This window comes from Brettanomyces nanus, chromosome 1 (assembly GCF_011074865.1).
Source record: "Brettanomyces nanus chromosome 1, complete sequence".
Taxonomy (NCBI): domain Eukaryota; kingdom Fungi; phylum Ascomycota; class Pichiomycetes; order Pichiales; family Pichiaceae; genus Brettanomyces; species Brettanomyces nanus.
The window spans coordinates 526,961-551,417 of NC_052374.1; the positions used below are offsets into that span (position 1 = coordinate 526,961).

General features: G+C 43.0%; 11 protein-coding genes across 11 annotated transcripts; 6 read left to right on the plus strand and 5 right to left on the minus strand.

The window, feature by feature from the left end:
* Nucleotides 1-810: 810 nt before the first annotated feature.
* Nucleotides 811-3,420, plus strand: FOA43_000257 (uncharacterized protein; the record flags this gene model as incomplete). Its single annotated transcript, XM_038920590.1, has 1 exon — nt 811-3,420. The coding sequence occupies one exon, from the start codon at nt 811-813 to the stop codon at nt 3,418-3,420; it is 2,610 nt and encodes an 869-aa protein (XP_038776518.1).
* A 918-nt stretch (nt 3,421-4,338) lies between these two features.
* Nucleotides 4,339-6,288, minus strand: FOA43_000258 (uncharacterized protein; the record flags this gene model as incomplete). The annotated part of the gene is made up of 2 exons (XM_038920591.1): nt 4,339-6,023; nt 6,282-6,288. 2 exons carry the CDS (start codon nt 6,286-6,288, stop codon nt 4,339-4,341), a joined length of 1,692 nt encoding a protein of 563 aa, XP_038776519.1.
* Nucleotides 6,289-6,513: 225 nt separating this feature from the next.
* FOA43_000259 (uncharacterized protein) lies at nt 6,514-7,140 on the plus strand (the record flags this gene model as incomplete). The annotated part of the gene is made up of 1 exon (XM_038920592.1): nt 6,514-7,140. The coding sequence occupies one exon, from the start codon at nt 6,514-6,516 to the stop codon at nt 7,138-7,140; it is 627 nt and encodes a 208-aa protein (XP_038776520.1).
* Nucleotides 7,141-7,232: 92 nt separating this feature from the next.
* Nucleotides 7,233-7,952, minus strand: FOA43_000260 (uncharacterized protein; the record flags this gene model as incomplete). The annotated part of the gene is made up of 1 exon (XM_038920593.1): nt 7,233-7,952. The coding sequence occupies one exon, from the start codon at nt 7,950-7,952 to the stop codon at nt 7,233-7,235; it is 720 nt and encodes a 239-aa protein (XP_038776521.1).
* A 628-nt stretch (nt 7,953-8,580) lies between these two features.
* On the plus strand, nt 8,581-10,260 carry FOA43_000261 (uncharacterized protein; the record flags this gene model as incomplete). The annotated part of the gene is made up of 1 exon (XM_038920594.1): nt 8,581-10,260. The coding sequence occupies one exon, from the start codon at nt 8,581-8,583 to the stop codon at nt 10,258-10,260; it is 1,680 nt and encodes a 559-aa protein (XP_038776522.1).
* A 2,489-nt stretch (nt 10,261-12,749) lies between these two features.
* FOA43_000262 (uncharacterized protein) lies at nt 12,750-13,775 on the plus strand (the record flags this gene model as incomplete). Its single annotated transcript, XM_038920595.1, has 1 exon — nt 12,750-13,775. The coding sequence occupies one exon, from the start codon at nt 12,750-12,752 to the stop codon at nt 13,773-13,775; it is 1,026 nt and encodes a 341-aa protein (XP_038776523.1).
* A 351-nt stretch (nt 13,776-14,126) lies between these two features.
* Nucleotides 14,127-15,545, plus strand: FOA43_000263 (uncharacterized protein; the record flags this gene model as incomplete). Its single annotated transcript, XM_038920596.1, has 1 exon — nt 14,127-15,545. The coding sequence occupies one exon, from the start codon at nt 14,127-14,129 to the stop codon at nt 15,543-15,545; it is 1,419 nt and encodes a 472-aa protein (XP_038776524.1).
* An 86-nt stretch (nt 15,546-15,631) lies between these two features.
* On the minus strand, nt 15,632-17,884 carry FOA43_000264 (uncharacterized protein; the record flags this gene model as incomplete). The annotated part of the gene is made up of 1 exon (XM_038920597.1): nt 15,632-17,884. The coding sequence occupies one exon, from the start codon at nt 17,882-17,884 to the stop codon at nt 15,632-15,634; it is 2,253 nt and encodes a 750-aa protein (XP_038776525.1).
* Nucleotides 17,885-18,260: 376 nt separating this feature from the next.
* FOA43_000265 (uncharacterized protein) lies at nt 18,261-19,820 on the minus strand (the record flags this gene model as incomplete). Its single annotated transcript, XM_038920598.1, has 1 exon — nt 18,261-19,820. The coding sequence occupies one exon, from the start codon at nt 19,818-19,820 to the stop codon at nt 18,261-18,263; it is 1,560 nt and encodes a 519-aa protein (XP_038776526.1).
* Nucleotides 19,821-20,241: 421 nt separating this feature from the next.
* Nucleotides 20,242-21,588, plus strand: FOA43_000266 (uncharacterized protein; the record flags this gene model as incomplete). Its single annotated transcript, XM_038920599.1, has 1 exon — nt 20,242-21,588. One exon carries the CDS (start codon nt 20,242-20,244, stop codon nt 21,586-21,588), a length of 1,347 nt encoding a protein of 448 aa, XP_038776527.1.
* A 583-nt stretch (nt 21,589-22,171) lies between these two features.
* On the minus strand, nt 22,172-24,385 carry FOA43_000267 (uncharacterized protein; the record flags this gene model as incomplete). The annotated part of the gene is made up of 1 exon (XM_038920600.1): nt 22,172-24,385. The coding sequence occupies one exon, from the start codon at nt 24,383-24,385 to the stop codon at nt 22,172-22,174; it is 2,214 nt and encodes a 737-aa protein (XP_038776528.1).
* Between the last annotated feature and the right edge of the window lie 72 nt (nt 24,386-24,457).

Genomic DNA, 24,457 nt, shown 5'->3' on the forward strand with positions numbered 1-24,457 from the left:
CTTCGTAAATTTCTAGGGCCACTCAGATTATATTTTGGATTTCAGGGGGGATCGGCTGTGTGGATGTTGGTGGCTTCATCCATTCCATTCCTACCCCTTATTACATGTCGTCATTCTTTCTCCCCTTTTAAGAGGAATGATTTTTATTTATTTACTTTCTTCCTAATCAGTACGTTCTAGTACGACTATCGACGGGTCAATAAGGTTCAATCAATTTATTCTAGGAATGGTAAAGGAACATATGGAGATCCACCAGAGATAGAAGTGTGGTAGCTGGTCTCAGCCTCACATAATAGAATACTCTGTAGAATGACAAAAATGTCGTCAGCTTTAAAGTCTATGAACACTGTTACTAGATATATTTCAAGTATCTATAGGATATTTATAATATATTCCTTATCTTTCCTCAATAAATAGGATTCAACAGATTTTTATCATTATTATTTGATTTCTTTGACTCATACCATACCACTTCCTATGATAACATTTTTTTCCTTTTAAATCTCCAGAAGCACTTATTTCATTTCCTTTTCACTCCCTTTTCACAGCTACCAAATGTGTCACACAATGCATCCCTACACCAAGAATCCAAAGATTCTTACTGCAAGTAATTAATCCGTAAGAGGAAATAATATTTCAGATTACGCGTCTGAAAGGGGGTGAAAGTTTTTTAATTATTTCCCCGATTTCCACTATGGGTTAAAATTGTTTCAAACCGAAAACTGAGAAGTTAAAGCGAACGGCTTTCTTGACTTCCGTTACTTTCTTGACTTTTTGACCACTTCATCTAGTTTTCTTCAAAAAAGGAAAATGGAAGAAGTTAACGAAGCTGTCGATGCCTTATACGGTGAACGCGTCCGAAAGTTCCAGGAATTCTTGGACTCTGACGACAATGATACCGATTATAAAGATACAATTAAAACTATGCTACAAAGAGGAAACAGGAGACTTACCGTTTCTGTCGATGAGCTAAGAGAATTTGACTCTGAGTATGCGAAAGGAATCATGAACCAGCCGGCTGATTACTTACCTGCCGCAGAAACTGCATTAAAGGATACCGTTATGGCAATCTACGACCCCTACGAGTTTTCAGAGTCGGAAATTAATGCAGATACTGACTTCTATTTAGGATTTCGAGGTGCATTTGGCTCGCACCAATTGACTCCACGTACCATCAACTCTTCGTATCTTTCCAAAATGGTTTCTGTGGGAGGAGTCGTTACTAGGACATCTCTTATAAGACCTAAAATTATCAAATCCATTCATTATTGCGAGAATACTGGAAGATTTCACTCTCGTGAATATAGGGATCAGACCACAAGTTTCAATCCAATAACTACAGTGGCTATCTATCCTACCGAGGATCCTGAAGGTAACAAGCTAACGATGGAGTTCGGCTTTTCTAAATATCGAGACCATCAGACCATTACAATCCAGGAGTTACCTGAAACAGCACCTGCTGGACAACTTCCTAGGTCATTGGATGTGATATTGGATGATGATTTAGTTGATAAAGTCAAACCAGGAGATCGTGTAGAGATTATAGGTGTTTTCAGATCGTTGGGTAGCGGCCAGAATAACGCTGTTGGCTTCAAAGTTATCATTTTGGGAAATTCCGTCTATCCATTGCATGAAAGATCTACAGCAGTCAGGGCAATTGAACACATAACAGATTATGATATTAGAAATATCAACAAGTTGGCTAAGAAGGAGAACATTTTTGAAGTTCTGTCGCATTCTCTTGCTCCTTCTATCTATGGACACGAATATATTAAGAAGGCCGTGTTGCTCATGCTTCTTGGTGGTGTAGAGAAAAACTTGGACACCGGTACCCACTTGCGTGGTGATATCAACATCCTATTGGTGGGTGATCCTTCCACTGCCAAGTCCCAGATGCTTCGTTTCGTTTTGAATACTGCACCGTTGGCAATTGCCACGACTGGTAGAGGCTCTTCTGGTGTCGGTTTGACTGCAGCTGTTACTTCAGATAAGGAAACCGGAGAAAGAAGGCTTGAAGCTGGTGCTATGGTGTTGGCAGACCGTGGTGTTGTTTGTATTGATGAATTCGATAAGATGAACGATGTGGATAGAGTGGCTATTCACGAAGTGATGGAACAACAGACTATTACTATATCTAAAGCCGGTATTCATACTTCTTTGAACGCCAGGTGTTCTGTTTTGGCCGCTGCCAATCCCATCTACGGCCAATATGATACGTTCAAGTCTCCCCAGCAGAATATAGCGCTACCAGATTCTCTTCTTTCTCGTTTCGATATGTTGTTTGTTGTGACGGATGACATTTCTGATGAGAAAGATAGGAAAATTAGTAAGCATGTGCTAAATATGCACCGATATATACCGCCAGGATATGCTGAGGGTGAACCGATCAAAGAGGCACCTACGATCACATTAGCGGTCGGTGATGAGCCGGTGAACGAGGAGGATAATGAAAATGGCGGCTCAGAGGTCTATGAGAAGTTTAATCCTATGATTCACGGAATTGAGATGGATGAGGAGGCAATAGCAGCATCAAGAACCTCGCCTAAGATCGTGTCTATTCCATTTTTGAAAAAGTATATTCAGTACGCCGAGCAGCGTATCAAGCCAGTGCTCACAAAAAATGCTACCAACAAGATCATTGATATCTACTCGGATCTTCGTAACAGTGACACAAACAAGAACTCAAGAACATCACCCATCACTCCTAGAACACTAGAGACGATGATCCGTCTCTCTACAGCGCACGCCAAAGTGCGTCTTTCGCAGACAGTAGAAGTTAAAGATGTTTCTGTTGCAGAACAATTACTACGGTTCTCTTTGTTCAAAGAGGTCGCCAAAAAGACACGGAAACCTAAGAGTCCGAGAAAGAAGAGGAAGACGCGTTCTCTTGATGAGGAGGAAGAAGAAGAAGAAGAAGAGGAAGAAAGTAATGCAGCAGGAAACGGAGATGATATGGAAATGACAGACCTGAAGATACCTCCAGGACACAGAATGACCACGCGTAGTCAAGACACAGCGAGTATCAGAGAGGATCCAGAGGATCCAGAGGTGGAGGAGGTTAGCGAGGGCATTAGTAAGTTAGCTACAGAAACAAAAGAAGTCAAGGATACCGTGGAGACCGCGGAGACAAGCGAAAGTACAGATAATGCGCTAAAGATCAAGATACCTCAGGAAGAAAACAAAAGTTTCCTTGAGGGAGCAATCTCGGAGAGCAGATACTCACTATTCAAAAAGACTATGTCTTCTGTGTTTAGAGAAGTTCAAGACGTCTCCTTCAAATTCGAACACTTGGTATCGCTAATAAATCAAAAGCTTCAACAGGAAGATCAATTTGGTAGAGAAGAGGCCAAAGCTGCTTTGAACAAGCTCGAAGATGAGAACATTATTATGCTTTCGGAGAATAATGTCTGGAGAATATAACTAAGTTGACTAATTAGTAAGCGCACTTCAAAAAATTATATAAGGGGAAGATGGTTATAGGATAAATCTTTTTCACTAAGATATATAAGTAGGGCGGTTGATCGCAGATCTCTGATATCTGAAGCTACCGGAATTACATACAAGAAAGCGAAAAGCAACCATGTCGGAGAATGCTGGATTCCCTGCACCGAAGGGAAAACCGGTTTTTGGTGCCAACGGCCGAAAGATTATATACGACGAGAATGGGAAACCGTAAGTATCGATATTAATATGCAAAAGCTGTTGAATATAATATACTAACTCTTCCTTCCATTTTTTTTCTAGGTGCCGTACTTGCAATACATTGCTAGATTTTAGGATGGCTACATCGAAGGAGACTCCCAAAAAGGCGGGATTGGCTGGTTTAGCGATAACTGGTTCAACGGCAACAGCAGCAGCAGCTACAGCGGCAACAGCCAATCGTAAAGACTGTCCTGCAGATGTTGAAGAATTAGGACGTTCGACATGGACGTTCCTTCATACTATGGCTGCCATGTATCCGGAGAGTCCTTCCGACGAACAGCAAAAAGAGATGACTACGTTCATGAACATCTTCTCGAAAGTGTACCCTTGTTGGTTCTGTGCGAAGGGATTTCAAAAATTCATGAAGAAGAGTGAGCCTAAAGTGATGACCCAGGATGAGTTTGGAAGATGGCTCTGTGATGCGCATAATGCAGTCAACGAGAAGTTGGGCAAACCGAAATTCGACTGTAATCTCTGGAAAAAGAGATGGAAGGATGGCTGGGAAGATGGCAGATGTGATTAGAAAGGCCTACCAGACAAACCAGATTCAACTTGTACATATATATATATATGGATGGATTCCTACTTACGAAATAAACATTAATATCTATGAATACAACTGTAGAGAGACCTCTCCTACTCTTTGTATAGAGCCAAGTCGAGAGGAACAGAACTTCCTCTTCCACTTGGATAGAGCTTGATCTTACCGGTAAACTTACGAGGCTTAGGCAGTTCATTAGAATTAATGAACTTGAACCTGGAATCATCTATGATGATCTTGCTTCCCTTGGAAGAACTGCTTCCTGCAGAAACACCTGATCCCGTGATGGTATATGCAGAAATATCGATCTTCCTCAAACCGGAACCCACATCTTGTTGCCTATTGATCTTAGCATCATTCGACTTGACGGTATGCCGAAGCCCGTAGCCAAAGATCTTGTGCACTGGCTCCTGCTCTAGTATTTCAGCAGGAGTTTCGGTGTAGAGATTGTCTGAAATAGGTGCAGAAGAAACAGATGGAGGTGGAGGTGGGGGCGCCCTCTTGCTGCGCATGGAAGAAGTAACTGAAGATGATCGATCCCTTGAAGCCATAGAGGCCAGTGAAGGTGCAAGAGCAGGCGGAGGAGGCGAAGAAAATGATGGAGGGGGAGGAGGAACATGGGATGGAGAATGTGATGCCGAAACAACTGGCGTAGAAGGAGCTCTAGGAGCAAGTGAGATCGGAGGGGGCGGAATGGATGGAATAGCCAGAGTTTGCTGAACCTCTGCTGATATCGAATTTGATGTTGGGGGAGCTGCTGAAAATACAGAAGAAGCCGCAGGAGACGAATGGGAAGCCGATTTCTCGGCCAACTGATGCTGCCTGTTCATAATTGCACTTAAGAATGAATCCTGGGGTGGGCTTTCTACCGAATCTTGTGCAGGGGCTTTGACAGTGTTTGTGATAGCAGGGGCAGTGGATCTCTGAAGAGATTTTTTGGTTGCATGATCGCTATCCACGACATGAGAATCGTCTCGCCTTTGGTTAATTTCTGCAAGGAAAGGAAGTCCAGAAAGAACAGGAGTAGAGGAAGGTGTAGCAGAATGCGTAAGTAACTTGTGTTTTGGAGGGGAACTAAATGAAGATAGTGGAGGAGGAGGAGGTGGAGCTGGAGGTGGAGGAGCTGCACGAGTTGTCGGTGCAGGAGGTGGAGGAGGTAACTGAGAAAGTTGATGCGTGGGCCGCGTGGAAGGAGCAGAAGTCAATGAAGGAAGAGGGTATGCGACAGGCGGAGGAGGAGCAGTATTAGGTAGAGGAGGAGGAGCACTAGGTAAAGGAGGAGCAGCTCCAGGCAGAGGAGGAGCAGATCCAGGCAAAGGAGGAGCCACTGATGGTGCGGAAGATTTTCTGTGTGGCCTTTGGGAAGGCTGCTTTGGTTTAGACTTTGTGGAAGCAATGGAAGAGACTGAATCTGAAGAGGCCCGACGAGAGTGCGAGAGACTCGATTGTGGTACGCCTAGAGATGTTGGAAGTGGAGGAGCCGATCCAGGAATCGGAGGAGCCGATGGTACAGAAGAGGCAGATGAAACAGAAAAAGTTGGAATTGGAGGAGCAGGTGGAGCAGGAGGAAACTGATTGGCTTGTTGTGCCTGTGCAGCCCTGGAGAACGACATGCTAGACCTCTTGGAAGGTCGTGACGACGGTATAGATGGAAATGTAGGAATAGCAGGAGCACGTGGAGCATTTGATGAACTAGTATGTGCGTTACCAACATGTTTCAATTTGGGAAGACCACCTGCTAAGATATCAGCCAATTGAGGGCCCATGGGCCTCGAGGAAGCTGAATGAGAAGAGTGAGCTGAAACAACTGAGGTAGCTGACTGGACAGAGGGTACAGAAAAATTCGACCCCGAAACAACGCCACCATCGACGCTAGGGCCAGAACGGTCGTCGGTGACGGCTTTTTTAAGTCTTCTTCCCTTCCTGATGTCACTAAAGAGTGCGTTTCTGTTAGGTGCGATCATTGGCATAGCGGGAGCAGCCGAAGAGCCGGCGGGCATTCCCGGAGGGGGAGGAGGAGGCGGCGGAGGAGGAGGACCAGCCATGAAGAAAAGTATTTGTGGGGAACTGGGTATAGACAATTCTATGTGAAGAGTGAAGAACTTCAAATAGTATATGTATGGTTGAGTCAATCAATCGGTCGCGATTTAGTGCCAAATGTGAGAAGAAAATAGTGGGAGTCTTTTACATCTTTACACCGAGATGAGATAAGATCGAGCGGAGACAAGGTACTTACCTCTTCTGTGCTACACTAGGAGACAATGTCAATTATGCTCAATAGGTGGACAAGAAATCTTAGTACTGGCTTGCGTAACTTTCACAACTTTGCTCCACTTCTTTTGAATGGAACTGGATTGCCAGATAGAACGCTTCTTCTAAATAGACTAGCTTTTGACTTGACTGAGGATGAGATCGAGAAGGCATTTGCGCCGATCGGGGGCATCAGCAGCGTGCATATTGAATGCGATGACAAGACGTCAAAGTCAAGAGGATATGGTCGAATAGTATTTGAAGATGCCAATCGGGCCAAACGTGCCAGTGTAGAGATGCAAGGATTGGTGATACATAATATGCCTATTAAGGTGAGTGTAAAGTCAGAGTCCAGATACAAAGGACTTGACGAAAAGAAATACGAGATCCTTTATATCAAGAACCTTCCATATGATGTTACAGAGGATGAGGTATTGCATTTGTTTGCTCCTTATGAAGCTTTAAGATGTGGCTTGTCTAGAGCACCAGTGACCAAGAAGAACTTAGGCTATGGGTTTGTTCGATTTGGTTCAAAAGAGACTGCTTACAATGCCCTTCAAAAGACAAGAGATATCACGTTACGAGACAGAAAGATCAAGGTGGCATTTGCACAGCCTAAGGTCAACAATTATAGATATATAGTGTAAAAGGAAGACTGAAGATTGAAGGTCGAAGGTGCGTATGTATAAGAAATATATAAAAGGAAGAAAAAGGGTAAAACAAAACAAAGATATGATCATTAATTGTCAGCTGCCTTGGCAACACCAACTTTAGCAGCCCTTAAAACTCTACCGTTCAATTCATAGCCAGGCTGCTGGACCATACAGACCGTTCCAGGCTCCTTACCGGGCACGGCCACCTGGAACACTGCCTCATGCTTGTTAGGGTCGAATTCCTTATCCAGAGGATCAATCTTCTTCAAACCATGCTTCTCTAAGGTCTTTTCAAGAACATCCTTAGTCATCTTGACACCGTCATAGAAGCTGGAAAGACTGTTATTGCTCTTGAGCTCCTCGCGTGCGACCGCCTCGATAGCATGATCGAAGTTATCCACAGTTTCAATCAAGTCTTTCGAGAACTTCTGCAACGCAAAGTCCCTAGCCTTCTTCATTTCTCTCTGTGTAGTAGCCTGCAAATTTCTAAATTCGGCCACAGCTCTGACATATCTATCCTTCAGCTCTGCATTCTGCTTCTTCAGTTCTTCAAGTGACTTGTTGGTTTCATCAAGTTGAGCATCGACGTCATCCTTAGTTGTCCTTGTTTCTTTACTATCCTTGGCATCTTTTTTACCTTCGTCTTTGATGGTATCCTCTTTTTTAGCATCTTTACCCTCTTTTGCCTCCGCATACATATACCTTGGGGTAGACGAGAAAGCCCGGTGGCCAACACTGATAGCCCTTCTCGAAGCAAATATGTTGGCTCTAACAACAGATCTAGATAGTGCCGAAAATCTCTGCATTTTGTATGCCCTGAAATGCTTCTTAGACGAAATGAAATAACCGAAAAAGGAACAGAAATTAACTAGAGAAAGGAGATCAGTTGTATTACGTCCTCCAAGGTCCTGGGCCTTTGCTATCCTCGTCGTGAGCCGTCGCTTCTTTCTCCGACTCCCCCCTCCACCCCGCGCCAGAAAAGATGCTGACCAGCTTTTCCCCTCCACCGGGACATCCTGACCCTAGGAAAAAAAAAATTTTCCTTTTGTGATTAGACCCGTCTATCGGCCAAGCCACCCCAGAATTCTCCCGTAGGCCTCTCTCTGCCACTGGACACCCCTAACTTTTTGGTTCTCGTCCATTCTTCCTTCGTACTCCGTCCGTTCCTTATTCTTCTTCCTCTTCTTATTAGTGGTTGTCCCTTTTTTGTTCTTGCTTTTACCACGTTTACAGGAAGTCACTTCCTTTTGGTGTTTACTTTTTGCTTGTATAAATTTCTACCTGTGTATCTGTATTAGGAAGATCCCTTCTTTTGTCTCTTTGCCTTTTACCCCCTTATCCATTTTTCTGCGTTGATTGCCTCAGATGTCAGAAAATGAAAACTCAGCGGCCCAGATAGGCAAAGACTACTACGACTCATTGTCGAGTCTAACAATGAATTCAAGGCCTATCATCGAAAGTCTAACGTCACTGGCCCTAGAGAATACAGAAGCTGCCACAGATATCGCCAAAGCCGTCGAGAAACGGATCAACAAGGCTATTCCCTCTCAAAAACTCTACGCTTTTTACTTACTGGACTCCATATGCAAGAATGTGGGAGTCCCGTACCCGTCTTTGTTTGGTGCAAATATATTCAAGCTATTTAGCCAGGCTTATTCCCTTGTGGACGATCCCACCCGAGTCAAGTTGATCAAACTTTTCCGCACTTGGAAGATTCCAAATGCCGTCACAGGACTTTCCTTATTTGATGAGGATCAAATAGAACTCATTGACAAATTTCTTATTCGTGCTACCGCTGCAAATAGACCCCCTGAGCAACAGAGGCAGATCGATTTGTCGAATAGTAAGGCTACAAAGAGTAGTTTACTGCGTGAAATCGACGACCTCACCAATTTGGTCAATTCAAGGATTCTTCAGATGCCTGATGATTCAAAGGGAAGAGAAAGATTCCAGCTTTTACAAAAACTACGCACCATTCTCAGCCAACCATCGTCTATTCCTCAACAACAGCTTGATTTCACCAAGAAACAACTTCAATCCATTAGGGAAGATGAGTTGTTGAGGCTTAATGCATTTAAACAGCAACAACAACCAGCCTCAAAACAGATGCCACAGCTCTCAGTGAACCAGCTTCAAGGACTTTTGAATTTACCAAGCGGCAACAACAATAACTTTCCTTCATATCAGGCGCCATTTGGAAAACCACAACAGCAACCTCCAAACCAACTTAACAATGCCAATGCTCAGGCTTTGTTCAGTATGATGAGTTCGATTCTTAACCAGGACCAGAAACGGCAGCAGCAGCAGCCGCAATTCCAAGTCAATAACGGAGAATTTAATGCTAAGAGTAGTAAGAGCAGTAGCAAAGACCCCTCGGATAACAGTAACGAGAGCTCTCTCGGATTAACGAACTTGGAATTTTTAAAAGATATTCTCCGAAAGTCCAAAGCGGGTGTAAAAGTGCCACCTATGAAAGGAAATGCAGGCATTATAAGGGTCAATGAGAAAGACCCGGTGCATGTCAAGAAGAATGAGACACCAGAGGTGATTCTCACGAGATTCGAATTGAACCAGAACTTTATAAATAATCATGAGCCTACGGAAGAAGAGATTGCACTTATCTATACGATTAAGGATAACCAGTGTTCTAACTGCTCGAAAAGGTTCTTCAGTACACCTGAGGATGCCAAAAAGAAGGCTTTACACCTTGACTGGCACTTTAGAACGAACAAAAAGCTTAAGGCCATGTCGAAGCAGATCCATAATAGGTCATGGTTTTTATCTGACCAGCAATGGGAACAATTTCAGGAGGATGAGATTGTTGGAGGTAACGATAACTATGATATTGGCGTGGGATTGAATAATCGAATCAACGAGAAACCGGTGCTTACAGAAAAAGAGATGAATAAGAAGGTGGTTACAATTCCGGATGATGCTGAAAATGAAGTCATATGCGGAATTTGTAGGGACAAATTGGTGGGAGTGTTTGACGACGATTCTGGTGAATGGATATGGAGAAATGCCATCAAGCAGAGAGGTAGAGTGTATCATTACAGCTGCTGGATCGAGACCAAAGGACAGGGCGATAGAGATCGTTCCCCGGAGAGAAGATGACTAGACATGTATTAATACTACGCAGATTACAACTATAACTACAAATAACGATAATCATTCCTCACTTGTGTACATGAATAGGGGGCCATTTCGACCAGTGAATAAATATATAAATAAATAGATTCAATAAGAACTGTTGTAATCCGAATCGCAATTAATGCTTAGTTTCCTTCTTTGGTGCCACATAATCTTCGTAGATACTGACGGCCAAGAAAGCGACAAAGCCAATGCCTATACCAGGGAGAGCACCCTTAAACCGCTGCCCCTTGGCAAACACACCTTGATATCTCCAAGCATCTCTGACACAAAGTTAGTAAACATGAACAGGAACAAGAACCGAAAAAATCATAACTTACCTTGCCTTCCATGGATTCTCTAAATGTGGCATAATGTATAGAGGGAAATTTACTCAGAATTAGAGAGTTTGGTATTCAATTGGTTCTTCTCTCATAAAGTCCGTCTTTGTCTCCAATGGTTGTTGGCTCAGTAGTAACGAGAAAAATTTTGGTCTTACATCCGTACACTGCATTAAGAACGGGGGTCGGAATAAAAAAAATTCAGATCGAGTCCCGGCCCATTAAAGGATTCAGATCTAGCTTTAGATCTGAGTAGACACCACAATACTCCTTCTAGGTAGAAACAAGATGGTAGAAGAAATGGAGAAACTTCAAGTTGAAGTTGTTACTACTACAAATATGTCTGATGATGAAGGGGATAAGTCCGATTCAAGTGTTGATGAATCAGGACTGTCTTTACTAGCCACTCGTATTCTTACAGAGATCCATAAAGGTACCTACACATGCATGGTTTGTACTGGAGAAATTGACAGCGAGTCACGAATATGGTCCTGCCCTATTTGCAGCCGTGTGTTTGATCTGGACTGTATACGTGACTGGGCCAAGAGAGGCTCGTCCACGCAGGAAGATCGTTCTTGGAGATGCCCTTCTTGTAACAACACCATGCACCAATTTCCCAAGAGATACACATGCTGGTGTGGCAAGGTAATAAATCCCAAGCCGAACCCGCTAACTCCTCATTCTTGTGGCCAGACTTGTGGTACAAAGATGAAGAGATGCATTCATGGCTGTCCTCTAGAATGCCACCCCGGTCCACATGCCTCCAAGTGTACTGCTATGGGGCCCATGATGAGATGCCACTGCGGTTCTGAAAAGAGACAGCTACCATGTGAACTTACTCCATATTCTAGTGGATGGAGCTGTAACAAACCTTGTGGCGATATTATGTCATGTGGCTTACATAGATGTGCTCGGGAGTGCCATTCTGGGCTTTGTGGACCTTGTAAAGAGCACATCAAGGTGAAATGCTACTGCGGAAAGCACGAGAAGGTGATAAATTGCAGTGAAAGGGATGCACAAAGGTCTCAAGATGTGCATTCAGATACTTTCTGGATTGGTGCTTATCAGTGCGATGATGTATGCGATCAATTGCTTGACTGCGGTATTCATAAATGTACGCTCTCCTGCCATCCACAATTTGAAGAGTCGCATATTTGTCCCCGCAGTCCTACTGTGCTCACTCATTGTCCTTGCGGCAAACACCTGATTTCAGAACTTCAAAATGGAAAGCAAAGACAATCCTGTCTAGATTCTGCTCCCACATGTAGCGAAGTCTGCGGTAAGAGGTTATCCTGTGGCCATAAATGCTACTGGTTATGTCACGAGGGCCCATGTGCTCGTTGCTATACTTTTGTGGATCTGAAGTGCCGCTGTGGTCACACTACTTACTCAGTGGCATGTGCCTTGGCTCAACAAGGCTACACACCCGTGTGCCACCACCATTGCCAAGCCAAGCTTAGCTGTCATCGCCACAACTGTGGGAGACAATGTTGTATTCATGAACAGGTTGCTATTGTCAGAGAACGTGAACGTGCTAAGGCCATTAGGCGCCATGTACTCGACCCTACCAATATCGACGACAATTTAATAGAGGCTATTCATATCTGCACCAAAGAGTGTGGACGTATGCTCTCTTGCAGTAAACATCGCTGTCATGCCACATGCCATGCTGGCAAGTGTCCTCCATGTCTAGAGTCTTCTTCAGAAGATCTTGCTTGCAATTGCGGCAAAACCATCCTACTAGCACCTGTAAGATGCGGCACGAAGTTACCTCTATGCCCCTATCCATGCCAGAGACCAAAGACTTGTGATCATCCTCCTGAAAACCATCCTTGCCATCTTGATGATGTATCATGCCCTCCTTGTACTGTGCTAGTAACCAAGTCATGCCAATGTGAGAAGCATGTATCCGTGAAGAATGTTCTTTGCTCTCAGAAAGTGGTTTCTTGTGGTAAAGTGTGCGGAAACCTGCTTCCATGCGGAGTGCATCATTGCTTAAAGGTGTGCCACCTTTCCGGTCAATGCCAACAGAAATGCACTCAGAAATGCGGGGAAGTACTCTCTTGTGGACATAAATGCCATCAAAAGTGCCACGCTCCCACACCTTGCAATCCAAAGATCCCTTGCCGAGTTATGGTGGATGTTAGCTGCTCATGTGGCAGAAGAGAGGCTCAAATTATGTGCTTTGAGCATGCAAAAGGGAAGAAATTGGAATGTGATGATGAATGTCTTCGTGAACAACGTAACAACACTCTTTTTGCTGCGTTCAATTTAGGTGATAGCAAAACCGAAGGGCCCCTTACTCTGGTTTCTCCGGAATTACTTGCCCAGAGATTGGCTGTTGATAATACCTACACACCCGAGGTATTAGCTCTCTATTCTAAGCAACCAGTCTGGTGTACCAGTATAGAATTGATTTTCAGTAACCTTGTGTTGGGAAAGTTGAGCCGGAATTCACACCATTTCTCCCCAATGAAAATGGTCCAACGCCAATTTGTCCACGAGTTGGCTGACGCTTACAATGTGTTTTCAGAATCCCAAGACCCAGAACCTAAGAGGTCTGTTTTTGTCAAGACTTCGAAAGAGAGTCGTCGACCTACGCTTTCTTTGAAAGAATCCCTCACGGTAATGAGACAAGTGAAGCAGGTCGAAGAAGAAAAAGCAAAGCACCAACAGCTTGTGTATGCTCTCAGTGAGCGCCAGAACAGCCAACCTCCAGAGGAGAGGGAACACTACAATGCCCTAGCAATTAGAGACGTCTTTTTTGGGATTACAAGAGACAAATTGGAAGAGGCTACCAACGATTTATGGCAGGATCGTACTGTTCTCACCAAAATACAGAACTGCGAGCTAAAATGGATTCCGGACAATACATTTGTGTTTTATAGTGATAGTTACCAGGAGAAAAGCCGAGTGGAAGAGGCAGAATTAGAGATTCTCTGCGACTTATTTGAGAGAAGGTTGAAGGAAAGAAATCTTGCCATGAGATGCTGTCTTGCAAGAATAGACGACACCGCCAGCATCGTATACGAATTCAAGGGGGAAAACAATAGAGAGAGAAGAACGTTAAAAAATGACCATGATGGCTATGACGACGAAGCACCATCGGAATTGCAAGATGAAAAACCTATAGACAAATCCTCCTTCGACTGGTGGTAAATGCATTATTCGTATTTATGTACATAAATTAATAAGTTTTAACCCCACATTCTTAGTGGAGCAGATGTAATCTGTAATCTTAAACTTGACTCTTTGCATGCTTATTCTTCATCATTCTTTATGATCCCTCACCTATCGCCGCGGTGTCAATCAAGAAGTTCTAGCATTTCTTTGGCTAGTAGTCCCCTCATAGACCCACAGAATCTACACCAGCATGATACACTGTCCGGGCGCATGAGAAACCATTGGAACAAGGCCTCGAGCTCAGTGCTATCTTCGGATACCGGAGATTCCCAATCTACATCCACTGTCCTCGAAGTACAAAACCCAAATCTATCTCTTCTAGTTCTCATGTTAACGTTTGTGGCGTCGATTTCTGGATTTGTTTTTGGCTTCGATACAGGTTATATCTCTTCAGTTCTGGTGATGATCGGTAAGGACTTAGACGGAAGGTATTTAACTATAGAGGAAAAAGAATGGATTTCGTCATCCACATCGTTGGGTGCCTTTTTTGCATCTTTATTTGCTGGAATTATGGCTGATACGCTTGGTCGAAAGCCCTCTGTCATGTTATGCGACTTGCTTTTCGCTGTTGGTGCTTTAATCCAGTTTTTCTGTGGACACATCTCCTGGATGATCGCCGGTCGATTTATCATGGGCTGTGGTGTGGGCATTGGATCATTAACGGCCCCGTTGTATATTTCCGAGCTTTCTCCTAGTAAGTTTAGGGGACGTCTTGTGACCATAAATTGTTTAGCAATCACCGGCGGCCAGCTCATTGCTTACGCAGTCGGAGCTGGATTCTCACATACGACTTCTGGCTGGAGATATACTGTGGCACTTTCTTTGGTACCGTGCATACTACAATTCATTTCGTTGCTATTTCTTCCTGACACTCCACGCTTTATGATCATGAAGAAGAGATATAGCGACGCTTTTTCTGTGCTTCGTCGGGTGTATCCATCGTCATCTAACGATCTCATAGAGGCAAACATTAAAGAACTGTCAGATTTAAACTCATCTGTTCCTGGTAATAGTACTTGGCGAAAGATTGTCAATGGTAATAGAATGCTTTTTCTGGTTCCTTCAAATAGACGGGCACTCTTTATAGGCTGCAGTCTTCAAGCTGTCCAGCAGTTTGTAGGATTCAATGCAATCATGTATTTTTCAGGAACGATTTTTGAGATGCTTGGATATCGCAACTCCATTAGTGTCAGCTGCGTTATCGCAGGTACCAATTTTATCTTCACCGTGGTGTCGTTGTTTGCCATAGACAAAGTTGGAAGGCGTAACATTCTTCTCATTACTATGCCATTCTTATTTTCTACTCAACTTCTATCCGCGTTCTCATTCAAACATTTGAATATAGATGTGACTACAAACAAGGCCGATACCCTTAGTGGTTGGGACTATATGGTTATGTTAGCACTAATTGGATTTGTTGCCTCATACGCGACAGGATTGGGTAACGTTCCTTGGCAACAATCCGAACTATTTCCTCAATCTGTAAGAGGATTGGGATCGTCCTTCACTACAGGAACCAACTGGTTCGGTTCAATGGTCGTATCGGCCTCATTTCTTACGTTGATGAGATGGCTGACACCTTCAGGCACGTTTCTTCTTTTTGCAAGCGTCACAGCTATCTCTTTCGTAGTGATTTATTTCACGTATCCGGAATTGGGTGCTCTACAATTGGAAGAAGTTGAGCAGCTTCTCAGTGATGGATACAACGTCACGAAAAGCATCAAATTGCACGAAGCCAGAAAATAGGCCAGTGATCATGTACAATAATACAATACCAATACAGCTATTATTACAAATCTTAATATATTTACAGTTAGCAGACTCGCAACGAATCAATCGTACTTCTTCTTACGAATCCACTCGCTGCCTATCAGTTCTGCACCGCAACACTCAGCTAAACGGAACCACGAAGCAGCTCTGAACAAGTCCCTTTTAACACCATTAAGTCTTTTGTTGGTCCACATCTTTCCAGCTTCACACATTGCATCACAGTAGCCAAGACTGCCTGAAAGCTCAAAGAATTGCAAACTCTGCTTCGTGTCCATTCTACAACCCCAACCATGTAGATATGCCTGACCAATCTCAAAGAAAATTGAACTCTGGGGTTCTTTAGGCCTTAACAGAGTACCACCTTTTCCGAGCTCGTCTAAAATAATCTTTGGATTCACTTTGAAGTGGTAAGCTTTGTCTGCTACAATGCCACCTGACTTGCAAATCCACAAAAATGAAAGACGCTTGTCTTTAATCACACCATAACCATATCTCAGGGAGAGTCCAAATAGGAACATAGCTTCAGCATTACCCTGATTGGCGGCCACTTGTAACTGGTAGGCAGCTTCCTTGCTCTGACCAGATTTACGTAGGGCGATAGCCATAGAGACTCGGGATTCCGGTGTAAGCGACGAGTTTGTCTTCGTTTGAGATTGCATGGTCGAAGGACAAGAGTTACGCATAGCCAGGGGTGAAATAGGAATAGGAGGTGGTTGAACTAAGGGTTCCTTACTTATAGTTTGTGTGCTCAAAGAAACATTATTGCTTTGTGCATATGCACTGTGATGTGAATCGACACTTCTCTCAGGTTTATGCAAGGAAGTAGCTGGAGAAAATGACACCAATGGTGGTAAAGTATTGGTGAGAAAGAGAGGTCTGAAAGGAGATACAGGCAGTCTAGGAAGTCTTGATTGTGACCGGACATCAGGAAGTGGAATAGGGAAAGAATGAGAAGCATTAGCAGTGTGCATTCTGGAAGGAGACGAAGAAGGGTGAATAAGTTGACGATAAACGTGAAGAGGAGAAGATTTCGCAGAAGAACCAAGAGGATCTGATTGTGACGCATGAGGAGGCTTTGGCGAAGGATCAGCAGGCGCCACATCAAGGGACATATTAAACAAACTGGGCACAGAAGGGGTTCTAAGAAGCGAGTTTGCCCGCTCTCGTTGATAATTCAAGTTATCTATAACTATTTTAGCTTTCATTTGATCCATGGCCTCACGAGAATGCAAAACAATGGGGCCCTGTGAGGTGGGTGTAAGAACGGTATCTGAATGGGCCTGCTTACCGCTACTGCAGTAATCGGAAATTCCAGTTATGGGACTTGGCGCAGTGGCATGATAAAATTTGTGATGGAAAGTCTTTGCCAACGGTGAGTCCGGACAGCTAGCTTTACGCTTGACTAAAGTAGTGGTATCAACAGGATTAGAAAATGAATGCATATGACCAAATCCACGTACAGGTTTCTGCAAACCATTACGGGGAGGCGTAATTGGAGCCACTGCGGGTGATGAAGATGTGATATCATGATGTTCGTAGAACGGGGTACTCTGGGTGACCTCTGTGTCATTGATAGACGAGAAAAGCGTGTCCCTCTCGTCCATCTCCGTAGAATTACTGATAGTGTCGTCGCCACTAGCAGAGGTTGCCTGAGGAGAAGGAAGAAAACTGTCATCGTCTTCATCATTTTCTTCCTCACCATCGGAAACACGCATGATATGAATGGATTGTACGTCAGCTCGAGAAACCAGTACTGGTGCATCATTACGCACACGGTTGACAGTGTTACCCATGGCTTTGGCGGAGTTAGCAGCCGAATTAACAAACTTCTTACGCTTCAGAGAGTTCAACAAAGGACGCAAAGAACGAAATTGACTGGCAGGAATGGATATCGAAGTGGGATCGATTGGTGATGGTTGCTGGAGGGTAGACCTACGGGTAAGCGAGATGTTATCATCTTCACCATCGTATACGGCTTCCCACTCAGCATCATCCAATCTTAGCTTAGCTAAAAGGCCTCCAGTAGTGGAACTCGATTCTGTAGATAACAAACTGCTGAGGCTTTGCCTGCTGACATTTTTCAAATTAAAAGAACCATTGAACGTATCTGAGTTACTGCTTGACGGTGTAGTGGTCGAATTTGAGGAAAGAGTGGTGTCGACAGTACTCGAAGAAGAGTAAGATCTGTCAGCAATGGCCTGAGTAACACTGTTTCTGTGATCGGCAGCTTGACGACGCGACGATAATTCTAACTGTTCGAGGGGTGAAACGTCTGTGAGCTGTTCTTTCTGTTGAAAGCGAGGGAAGTGAGACATAATGAAACAAGAAGCGGAAAAATAAAGAGCAAAGAAAAAAGAAAGCTAAAAGCGATGAATAAGAGAATGAATGTGGTGATGGTGGTCACCAGATGAAACAAGACAAGGGAACACACTATGCAGACAGGAAGGAACAAATTAAACTAAATTCGGCCACTAGGTCTTTATTCTTGGATTTGTACTTGACGCGAAGCCCCTCGAGGATAATAAATTTTCTTCATACGATGAGGCATCTAAGGTTAGCGGGTTCTTTCGATTTCCTGATTAAGAAGTATTTTAAATCATGATGAATAGAGGATTAATTTATTACATTCACTATTAAAAAGATATGACAAATGAAGTAGAAAGAAGAGCGAGAAATATATACCTTGTAGAATTAGCGTTTAAAGTACTTCTTCTCAAGAATTCTGCAAGGTGGATAAGCAACTCCAGTGAACACTAGAGAACACCAGATAGCCACATCTCCACCATACTCGCCAATTTTAATGGCAATTGGGCCTATATAATAGGCTTGACACATACCCACAACGGCACCAGCTGCACCACAGCAGAATGCAAAAGATGCAGCATAACCATGAGTGAGCTTATCCTTAGTGTTCCAGTCAGCCCAATTGAAGTTGCTTTTCGATCCTCTGAATATCATCTCTTCAAATATGATAGTTCCAAAAATAATAATCCAGTAACCGATCATAGGTAAGAAATTGTTCAAGTAGTTGGAAAGAGTGTTCCTACCGCAAACAGAGCAGACCAAACAAATAATGAAACCAACGACAGTGAGGAACCATCTTGGGAGTCTGAAGAAGAAACTATGAATCACCTGAACCGAAAGAGGCATCGAATAAAGATTCAAGATATTGTTGGTGAATAAAGAAAGGAAAAGAATCACTAAAATGAAGTCTCCTCCACCGTTCCATCTCGAGAGAGCCTGCTTCAAGAGTCCACCGTTACCATAATTATCATAAGCAGTTTGGTATGCCGGATTGGAAAGCCAAGCAGATGCAATACAGATAGCTAAAGAACCAACAAATGCAGAAGGAACAAAAATACCGACAAATGTAACACTAAAAGTGAGCCAGGAAGATGTTTTTTCAGGGAAAAGAATATAGTAGTCGCTAGCAATAGATCCCCAACCAGCGTTGATACCAAAGCAAACGGCAAAGAAAGAAAGACAGTTGCCAGCAACAGTGACGGAATCTCCCACGGAAGGAGTAAAGTTATCAAAGTCTTTACCGGCACAAATAAAGGTAAGTAAGAAGAATATGAGCAACGGCACACTCATATACTTTTCACACTTGTGAACAAACCGAATACCCACAATTGCAACGATACCAGATAGTACCGAGATGATGACAATACCAATCTCTATAGGACATTTACCATGAGAAATGGCATTAAGAATCTGACCACCAAACACACAGTTGATGACACTAAAACCACACACGGAAATGAAGTTGAGGAGAGAGCAAAAACGAGAGAAATACCAACCAAAGAAAAACCTTGAGCCAACCATCTGTCTCAAACCAGATTTGGGGCCCAAGGTAGAGGTGAATGCAGCAACTAACGCACCGAAGCAAGCCCCAAATAAACCAGAGATCATAGAATCTTTCAAAGACAATCCTAATAGAATAGGACCAAGGAAAAAACCAGAAGCAGAGGTCAAAGAGCCAGTACCGGAACACCAAAGGAAGAACATGTTCAATTTGGACATATTGTAATCACGCTCCTCCGGTGGGACACGCTCGATACCACGAGCTTCAGCACCAAGGGCATCAAGTTTAGCAGAGAAGGCTTTAAAACTTCTGGAAACTGAGCTGAAGCCTGATTTGGACTCATCGTTACAGACGACAACTTCGGCTGTCTGCTGACTGAAATAAGTCTTATCAGTATCACTGAGCGAATTTCCATGAGCATTTTTTTCCATGTTTGTTTCGGACATTTGAAGTGAACGAAGGTAGGTAGTAAAGTCACTAAGAATATTATGCTATTCATCAACCCCTCAACATACGGACTACTACTATTCTTATATACTTGTACCTATAGTTAACCTTGATTAGGTTTTCTCAAACCTCCCACGCGATATCACTTGTTGAAAAATTTAACAATGAAACCAGAGTCATCTCGCGGTTCCTACTAGCTTTTTCGAGGTGATAGGACCGGTCCGCAATGAGGCGGAAGTCCCCGGTCGCGATGGAGATCTCCGCATTGTTCTCTTCTCCGATAAGCTAGGTGAAACTGAATAGAGAGACGAACCAGTAATCTCTGCCCAATCCTACACTTATCATTACGTATAAGAGTAGACCAATTGCTAGATAGATGGTTGTTGATACAGGTGTTCTTTCTTCAGTTATTGATCGATCATGGCTAAGACAGTTCTCACAGGTGGTGATATTCTCACTTTAGATGAAGAAGACAGTATTCTTACCCATCACTGTATCGTCGTGGATCAAGAAACAGGCCTTATAGAGAAAATTGTTCCTGAAGATCAATATACTGCGGCAGATGATGATACCGTTGTCGACTGCACAGATCAGGTGGTTATGCCTGGCTTGGTGGATATGCATTTTCACAGTGCCGTGGCGAGGGGTTGGAATGACTTCATGCCCTTAAAGGAATACTTAGAGGAATGTTGGTATCCTTCTATTAGAGCTTTAGATGATGAGAGCTGTTACTGGGTTGCATTGGCAAGTTACTTAGAGGCCATTAAATCTGGTACAACTCATGTCAACGATATGTACAGATTTGTTGGTTCTTTGGCAAAGGCAGCCCAAGAAATTGGAATTAGAGCCACCCTTTGTAATGATGTCGCTCTTCCTGAGAATGAAATAGATACCTTAGATGATGCTAGAGAGTCGATTACCAAGTACAACGACCTCGCTAATGGACGTATCAAGGTCAGAGTCGGTATTGAGTGGTTGCCACTTGCAGATAAGCAGATGCTTGTTGAGGCCAGAGAATTGGCCGATGAGTTGCACACCGGTATCCATATTCATTTGAACGAGAGTCCTGTGGAAGTGGAAATTGTTAAAAAGCAGTCCGGTGGGTTGGGACCTGCTGAGTTGGCTTACGAGGCGGGAATATTGGGTCCCGATTGTATTGCCGCTCATTGTGTTCACCTCAGTGATCGTGAGATCGGGTTGATGGCTAAAACACATACTTTCATTTCCCACAACCCGTCATCCAACGCTAAACTTGGTAACGGTATTGCTAGGCTATTTGAATGGCAAAAAGCTGGTGTTACAGTCGGCTTGGGTCATGATGCTGCTGAGTGTAACAACTCAAGAGACATGTTTGAGGTGATGAAATTCTGCTCTTTGATCCATAGAGCCAATTTGCAGGATCCAACGGTTTTGCAGGCAAAGCAAGTTTTGAAGATGTGCTGTATCAACGGTAATATCGGTCTTAACTATACTAAAAATAAGGATGAAGTTCCTGTCAAAATTGGTCTTTTGAAAGAGGGCTACAAGGGAGATATCATTACTCTTGATATTATGAATGAGAAGTTTATTCCTATAACAAGAGGTACTGATCCGGAGCATTACTACAGTAATATCGTTTTCTCCTGCAATGGAAGTGTTGTTAGAAGTAGCGTTATTGACGGTCAGCTAGTCATGAAGGACAGAAAAATGACCAACATTAATGAAAGGCAGGTTATTGAGAAGGCCAATTACTACTTCAACAAAATCAAGAATACAATCCATAAATGAAGAGTCGAGTGACTGAATTCTACTTTGATAATCTATAAGTTATGAATATTTTTATTTTGTATTGTTTAAAGTTAACGGAAATCCCCGCTCGTTTAAGATTGATAGGTAGATAGATAACGGTTCAAGAGAGATAACCTAATGATAATGATTTTCCAATCAACGTTGGGGGATTTCCTTGGCGCAAATGTCCTATCAATGCGGCAATGTCCTTTTCATACACCTTCAGAAAATACCTATTAAATTCCTAATTGAGAAAATCATGAAGCAAGAAGAGACAAACAGTTTCATATGCGAGATGAACAGATATTGCCTCACAATTAGGCATCGGCCTACCTAACGGTGCATGAATATATTGCCAGTCACAATATTCTTAGACCTTTGTAAAATTGATGCCTCCATGAAGTAGACCAGAAAAGTTCAGCTTAATGAAACCCACTATTTCATAAGTGAAATTCAAAAAAGACTGAAATTTAGAACACTTGTCACAGCACTGAAATCCTTACTCATCTCCAAGCGTGGGGTAATCGAAAATAATAATTAAGTATCTTCATTAAAATATCAGTAGTAGTATGTAAGAGCCAGCTCATGGTTGCTTTGAATCAAGCTTTGAACGACCGGATATTCTGTCTACCACTCCATTCGCTATACCTCCAGTACTCCCGGAAACAATTGACTTCGCCGGAAGCATCGAGCTAGTTGTATTCGCCATCAAGCTTACAGTAAGAATCAACACCAGAAAGTGCAATCCCAAACAGTAGAACGCAAATAACCAACGAGTATATTTGGTACTCAGAATCAGTTTTGTCACCTGTATAAACACTCTTTCAAAAGGCGACAGCCTAGAACTGATTCTTTTGGATTCCATCCTTCTGAACTTTTCAATTGGGTGAAGCTGTGTCTCGTAAGACTCTTTGTACCTATTCTCAACATCGTCAATGCTGCCTGTATCTACTTGATCAGCTCCCTTTAACGTAGCCTGATGATACTCCATAAACCTAATCCTCTCATACAAGTCCTTATTATCCGATTTGAGGGTGCGCACCTCCCGTTTCAAGTCCACTATCTTTCCAAACTGTTTCTTTGCTTCTTCCTCCAATTCTTTGTTCTTCATCCTGAATCTATCACGTTGTTGAGTGATGATAGGTAATATGGATGAATCTTGAAGCGATCTATTAGGATCCATTATACCTGCGCCTGCATTGCCGCCAAGTCCTCTTGCAATAGACGTGGCCGGCGATATCTTCCCGTTATCACCCATAGGGGAAGATGCTATAGAGGATATCATCGACATCGTCTCCCATCTGTCCTTGTTTCCTGCAGCAGATGCAGAACTGTCCAAATTCTCCAGATCATTCTCCAATTTCTCGTTAATCTGCCTGCTTTCCTTCAACTGATCAACGGAATCTTTCAATTGAGAGCTTAATTCGTCATACTTCTTATGCAAGTCCTCATTTTCGGACCTATACTCAATCACTTCTTTATTGAGCTTTTTGTTTCTTTGGACAATAGCTGAATCAACACCAGAAGATGCATCTGATGTGACCGAGGCAGGATCCTGATCCTCCTTCTGTCTGACATCATCCTCATCGCCAAACTCAATCTGTCTCAGAACTTCAAGCTCCTTCTTAATTTCGTCATAATCTCTCGTCTGGCTCTTGTAGTTCTTCAACCAGTCCAACTCAGTCATTAGTCTCTGAACATTCTTATCATTGGTATCATTCACGGCGGTAATATTTGCTGTAAGCCTATCAACAACCTGTCTCTCATGCTCTAACCGAGCTGTAAGAACCGAATTTTCACTCTCCAACTCGGAAGTCCGCTTTTTGATAGCCTGAATGGTTTTCTCGTTGGCGGTACCCGATTTGGCAAGACTAGCTTCTCTTCTGAGTTCTTCATTACGCTTTTCAAGTTCCATAATTCTTAGCTTCAAACTTTCAACATCCCTATTCAAGATCTGAATCTCTATATTACTAGCGGCTCTCTGTTGAACATTGGCAGATGAAGAAAGCGACGTTGAAGCGTTACCGTCTTCAACTTCAACATATTTACTCTCCTTCCAATTTTCCACCTCTTCCCCAGCCTCATAATCCTCATCAAGCTCTCTCAATGCTTTATTCTTATTATCAATCTTCAATTTCATCATTTCCTCATTGATCTTCATATCTTCGATTTGCTTCTTTAAAACATCCACATTACGCTGGTAATCCTTCTTCTCCTCGTCCCAATTTTTCTGTTTCTCTTCAAGGATTACCTGCCATTCATCGTCCTTAGCTTTAACTTTGGAAATTCCAGCCTTAATCAATTCCTCCTCCAATTTGGCATTATTGGCCTTGATCTGTTCGTAGTCAGCAAAACCTAACAATTTCTCCTCCAACTGTCTGTTCTCTTCTTTAACCTTCTCCAATTCAGGCATTGAACTCACTGCATCAAGACTCATTTGAAGTAATGATTTAGGATCAGGAGCCTCGACAATTACCCTGTAAAACTGGAAGAAAGCATTGTCAACATTCTTATTCTTCTTAGCTAGATCGTCGATCTCTTTTTGATAACTCTTCAATAAAGGTTTAATCTCATTAACTTTCTCTTCAGATGGAAGCTTTTTAAAACTTTTTGTCTTACTTGCCAAATGCTTTCTGTCCAATAACGATTGCTTCTGATAATCTTGGAACTCAAGAGCATATTTGTCAAGTTGCTTTTGCAGCCCTGGTAAATCGATTATCGACCAAGATTCCAAGGCTTTGTCAAAGACGGCAGTGGATTCAACCAGCTTCGTATGCGGATTCCTTGTTTCGCTCATAGAATTTATGACCCGTGAACCACCCAATGCTTTTGAAGGGCTAGTAAAAATCTCTCTTCTTTGAGTTTTCTT